The sequence below is a fragment of the Phascolarctos cinereus genome, unplaced genomic scaffold (genome assembly GCF_003287225.1).
Source record: "Phascolarctos cinereus isolate Bilbo 61053 unplaced genomic scaffold, phaCin_HiC Scaffold_726;HRSCAF=1367, whole genome shotgun sequence".
In the NCBI taxonomy this organism is placed as follows: domain Eukaryota; kingdom Metazoa; phylum Chordata; class Mammalia; order Diprotodontia; family Phascolarctidae; genus Phascolarctos; species Phascolarctos cinereus.
In genome coordinates this window covers 353,463,849-353,469,669 of record NW_027556098.1, presented here as the reverse complement: position 1 = coordinate 353,469,669, position 5,821 = coordinate 353,463,849, and the positions used below count along the sequence as shown (strand labels likewise).

The 5,821-nt window shown below is 42.9% G+C and overlaps 1 protein-coding gene across 1 annotated transcript; it reads right to left on the bottom strand.

The window, feature by feature from the left end:
* Nucleotides 1-4,305: 4,305 nt before the first annotated feature.
* On the bottom strand, nucleotides 4,306-5,338 carry OR52W1 (olfactory receptor family 52 subfamily W member 1). Its single transcript, XM_020975939.2, has one exon. It carries the CDS (start codon nucleotides 5,336-5,338, stop codon nucleotides 4,370-4,372), a length of 969 nt encoding a protein of 322 aa, XP_020831598.1. The 3' UTR covers nucleotides 4,306-4,369.
* Between the last annotated feature and the right edge of the window lie 483 nt (nucleotides 5,339-5,821).

Genomic DNA, 5,821 nt, shown 5'->3' with positions numbered 1-5,821 from the left:
CTCTCTCTTTTTTTTTTTTAGTTGAGGAATAGTCTAAATCTTGACAAGAACACTAGTACATCTTGTTGCATTTGAACATTAAGGTAAACTGAGAGACAATGGTCTGAGCATGGTCAATTTATTAGTTAGGTTAGCAGTAACCAATAAATTGGGTCAATGGGATCTTTCAATGTAGGCACTATATAAATGTTAGCTATTATTATGTAAAGCCCTCTCAAGGTTATTTATCACAACCATCTACTGTCCATAGGAGAGCTGGTTGGACTCTCTAATGAGCAGGTGGAGAGAATTGATGAACACTCGCGTAGGCAAAGGCAGAGAAAAAGAGACTGTGTACCAGGTGTACAAAGATGTTCTGATTCAGCTATGGGAGCTGAAAGTGATAATCCAGTAAAGATTGTGTATATTATTACAAGGCAGGAGAATTGAACCTAGAGGCAACTCTTCTCCTGCCCCAAATTGCTATAGAGACTCCTAGGGAACAGATTCAACCCAAAGAACAGGAATAACTAGTAATCAAATGACATGCCAGCCTGAGTATAGACACACAAACTTACAATGATCCTGATGGTCAGCCCATACCAACTCTTAGCTCTGGTATAGGAGCAGAGAGATCCGTTGGCGATAAGAGAACTAAACCTATCAATCTATTCACTAGGCTGAGTTATGATGATACAGGTAAACCTAAAGATATAGCTACGCATGTATCTGGGTGTCAATATGAAATGTCTCGAATGCAATTGCATATTAAAATTGTACATGTGAATTGCTGCACGTTTGAATATGCTTATTTCTTATTTTGCTATTATATTCATTTGACTATGCATTATGTTCATGTATAGCAACATGTTTGTTAATTTTATATATTTGCTAATGCATATAGATTAGCTGTATTTTATATATAAGCCTATTGATAGTGTTATTGTTGCTGGTTTTGTTTTTTTAGCTATCTAGTTTTGTTTTTTAATTAGCCATTATTGTTGCTTTTGATTTGTATACTCTGGATATGCGGGCATTTTTGAAATGTGTGTGTGTTATATCCTATATATATTTAGGCATGTAGTAGTCTCTGAGGTGATAGAATATGTAATGCCACGTCTGTTTCATGAACTGTTAATGCACATTTGTTTTATTTTATTTTATTTTATTTTCACCACCCCAAAGGTTGGTTACATAAGACACCTGGAAAATTACTCTTCTTGTTTTAGAGCACTGATGTTTGTGTTTATACTATATAGTTACAGATGTCAAGCTCGTCCAGGCTGATGTTTGTAAGGGAGTGCAAAGAGTTTCAGTCCAAGGGAGGAATGTAACCCTTGGCTCAAAGGGCCAATTGGATGGGACTCTCTCCTCATTGATGAAGACTGATTATGTAATGCCCTATGCCTGCATGAGGGATGGAGCTGGTGAGAACTGGAGAGAAGAGAGATCTGGTGTCTCTTTGCTTCCAGCTTTAAGAGAGAAGGCACGCTGTTCCGCCTCTCTTCAGGTCCCTGAAGGAGAAAGTCACTGGGAAGAAGTAGTTTTTAGAAGAGCTGGCAGTCTCCACCACGTCCATATTCTCTGATTCTTATACTAGACACATCAGAGAATTTCCCAATGAGTGAGATCTGGGACTCTTGGTTAAGCTGAGTTATCTTACTCCCAAAGGGAGAGTTCATTCACTCTGTATGCTGTCTGGTATATAGTCTCAGATGAATACTTTTTCTGATTTCTGTTTTTGCTATGGACAAATGGGCTTATTTGCTATTTGCATTCATTGTAGAGCTAGCATCTGGTGGGAAGGGAGTCAAGCTTTGGTTGGATATATAGGTTGGGGTGGACACCAATCAGGAATGCAGTTTGAACCTAAAATGACTTCCACTAAACTAATAAAATTTAAGGGAGTAGATAGATATAATTCTAAACTGGTACCTCTTCTCTCTGAGGACAGTTGAGTTGCCAGGCCCCAACCTCCTGCTTCCTTTCTTGGCAAGAATCAAAGTCTCCCTTGGAAAGATTTATGTCACTGTAAATCACATGTAGACAGATTCATATGACATGTATAAACCACCTAGGCAATACCCCCCATATATATTTAAAAAACTGAGTACATAACAGAAGTTCATGATTTCATATGCAATCCTCATTTTTGTTCTTTGAATGTTGAACTGTTTGTGTTTGATTAATATTAAATTCATACTAAAAATAAAGAAAAAAATCAAGATAGCTTATTTGAGAGAGACACAGTGGTTAGAAGGGAGGGTTGGGATATGCGCTGAAGGGATACAATTTTTACAGAAATGTGTCTACACCTACCGTAGGAAGGGTTTTTTGGGTGATATTTCTGTGTGGGGCAATTTGTGTGTGATGGGAAACTTGGCAGAAAAGGATTTTCACTTAGATCATTTTAGCTTAATAGAGAACCTGGCACATGGTAGGTGCTTAATAAAAGCTTGTTTTATCGATTGGGCCTTGACAATGATATTAGTTCTCATTGCTTCCAATCAGGCTGGTGTGTTGTGGCTCTGACTGAATGGGGCCCCTTCATAGGGAAGGAAAGTCTATGACTGTCACTCTTTCTACAGTAATAGAAGTCTTGCCTACCAGCCAGCAAGGAATGAACTTAGGAATTGCATCCATGGAAATAGTCCAGACCAGGAAAAGAAATAAGCTCTAGACATTCCTGGTTGGTAGATCCTTGAGGGGACTATAGGACACTGGCAGCTGATCCCTGCAATGAGAAAAAGTATCAGAGAGGGTCACAGGGCATCTGATCTTGTTCCTTACTCAACTCTCCAGATTCCTTGTGAGAGTCTGAGATCAAGAAAATCAGGAGACAGACTGTTAATAATGATACCTGTAAATATGAATTTATTAATAATGATTTAATCTATTAATAATCATGATAACTCACATTTGCATTGAATTTTAAGGTTTGTAAAGCGTACTTTCAAACCACCCCATGAGATAGATAGTGAAATAATTATTACTTCTATCTTAAAGATAAAGAAACTGAGTCTGTGAGGTCATGTGACTTAACCAGGGTGACAATGGGAATAAATCTGTGAATACTTGTGGTCCTTGCACTGACTCCAAGGCCTTTGTACAATAATTAATGACGCACCACTAATACATGGGGAGATGATCTTCCCATATCCAGGAAGAACCTTTACTAAGGAAGGGGAAAAATACAATTTATACTTTCCCCACCTCTTCTTCAAATCGCTATTTTGACATCTGGGGAAATATATTTGTTTATTAGAACTTGAACCCTGTACAATACATATTATACATGGAGTATACCAAAAAGGTTTTTTTTTGGGGCAAAGTAGACTGATGAAAGCAAGATAATAATTAAAAGTAATAACTGACATTTACATAGGGCTTAATAGTTTGCAAATTGATTTACATAGGTTAATTTAGGTAATGCTCATAGCAACCCTATGATGTAGGTATGGTGGATATTATCTTCTCCATTTTACAGATAAGGAAACTGAGGCTCAGAGAGGTTAAAATGACTTGTCCATGGCCACACAGCTAGTGTACACTGGAGGCAGGCTGCTAGCCCAGGTTTTCCTGTCTGAGAAGTTGTATAGGATTTCCTATTCTGTATAGCCCACTGGATTCCCATCGACAAACTTGTGCTACTAGGACAGTGCCAGCTGCTTGAGAAATTCATTGAAATAGGATTCCAACAATAATCCTAACATTTCTATTAATGCTCAAAGTTTTAAAAGTCCTTTTGTATCCATTATCTCATGTAGTTCTTTGAGGAGGGCTAAGTAGGGATGATTGCCTCCATTTTAAAGATGAGAAAACCAAGCCCTGAAGAAGTAAAATTTTTTTTGCCCAAGGTCACAAAGCTAATGAATGTTGGGGCGAGGACTTGAACCCAGGTTTTCTGACCCCCAGTCCAGGGTTCTTTCCATTAGACCACACAACTTTCGGACATTGTAATCTCAGTTGTTGAGGTATTCTGGTTGGGGAAAAGGGACACGAGCACATTTACAGAAGTGCATAGAAACACAAAAGAGGTCACAAATGATGTGAACAGGCAGAGGATGCTCTAGGCACAGTCTAAGGACTGGAAGGTACAGGAGGCCCAAAATGTCTGGGCATGGGGGACGGAAGAATAACCAGAAAGTTTTCCTGAGGCAGAGATAGTTTTCAAAAGAGGTGAGGAATGGGGGCTTGGAAGAGAGAAAGCAGGAAGGGCAGTCTAGTTAGGACTGGGTGAAAACTCTGACTTAGTTTGTGGGTAAGTCACAGAGCCCAAGCAGTCCAATGCTTGTTGATTAGATGGTTGATGTAGGTGGGGGCCAATGAGCAGATACCTCAAGCCTCTCTCATGGTTCCAAGGCCTCCAGCCCAGACTCCTGGCATCCTATCAAAGCTGACCCTTCCAGGGTGTGAAGAATGAGAGGAGCCTCTCCTTGATCTGTTTGGTGCGGGCACCATAGATGAGTGGGTTGAGGGATGGGGGCAGCAGCAGGTAGACATTTGAGAGTAGAATGTGCACTGGGCGGGGAACGGTTCTGCGGCCGAATCTGTGTGTGAGATAGGAGAAGAGGCCAGGCACATAGAAGGCCAGGATGACACAGATGTGAGAGCTGCAGGTACCAAAAGCCTTGGCCCGGGCCTCATGGTGGGTGGGCAGCCTCAGCACAGTGTGAGCAATGAGAATGTAAGAGCCTGCAATGCCCATTACATCCATGCCCGATACTGCCAGAGACAGTGCCAGCCCATACAGGTTGTTGGCCCTTGTATTGCCAGCTACCAGTTCCACCACTGCCATGTGTTCACAATAAGCATGGGCCACGGCCCTCATCCAGAAATGCTTGAATCGGGCCACCAGCAATGGAAAGGGCACCACGATGGCCACAGCCCGCAACCCCAATGCCACAGCTATCCAACCCACACGGGCACCTGTGACCAGGGTTGGATAGCGTAGTGGGTTCCCCACAGCCACCGCACGGTCACAGGCCATGGCTAGTAAGACACCTGATTCCATGGCAGTCAGGGCATGGACAAAGAACATTTGGGCCAGGCAGGCAGCGTAGGGGATGGGCCGGGGCCCAAGCCACAGGATGGCCAGCAGCCCTGGGGCCACAGAGGAGGCCAGGCCCAGATCAGTGGCAGCCAGGGTGGCCAGGAGGAGAAACATGGGCTGATGCAGAGTAGTATCTACCTTCACCACAGCCAGCAGAGCTGCATTGCCGAGCAGAGCTAGCAGGTACATGGAGCCAAAGGGCAAGGAGAGCCAGGCACTCATGGTGCCCAGCCCTGGGATGCCTGTTAGCAGGAAGGAAGCTGGGCAGGGGAAGGTGTTGTTGGACAGTAAGGACTGCTCTGTCATCCCTGATTGTGGCTGGAGGCTGAAATTAGAGGAATGAAAGGAAAGACTACAGAAGAGATGCTGGATTGGGACTCCACGCTGGGGTGGGGGTTAAGTGTCAGTTCTGGAGAGCCCATGACCTTGGGCTGTGAGGGCTGCCTGGGTTCTGAGGTGTCCTGTTTCTGTGGGAAGACAAAGAATGTGAGAATGGAAAATGGATGAGATGAATGGTCTCTGTTCAACTTTAGAGAAATCTAATACTTAAGACCTCCAGGGGTTCATGCTAATTTGCCAAATTAAGGGCTGCTCCAGGGTGGATGGGGTGGGAGCACAGAGTAGGGTCTACAACGATCAATGCCCAGGTCTGGGAAACCACTATTGTTCTCCTTCTCCACTCTTGCCCTTGAATTACTGATTGTAACTGAAGGAAGTTATGGAATTAGTCTTGATTGTTAACGTAATAAATTCATACCTTTTAATCTTATCTGGGTCTGTACTGCTGCT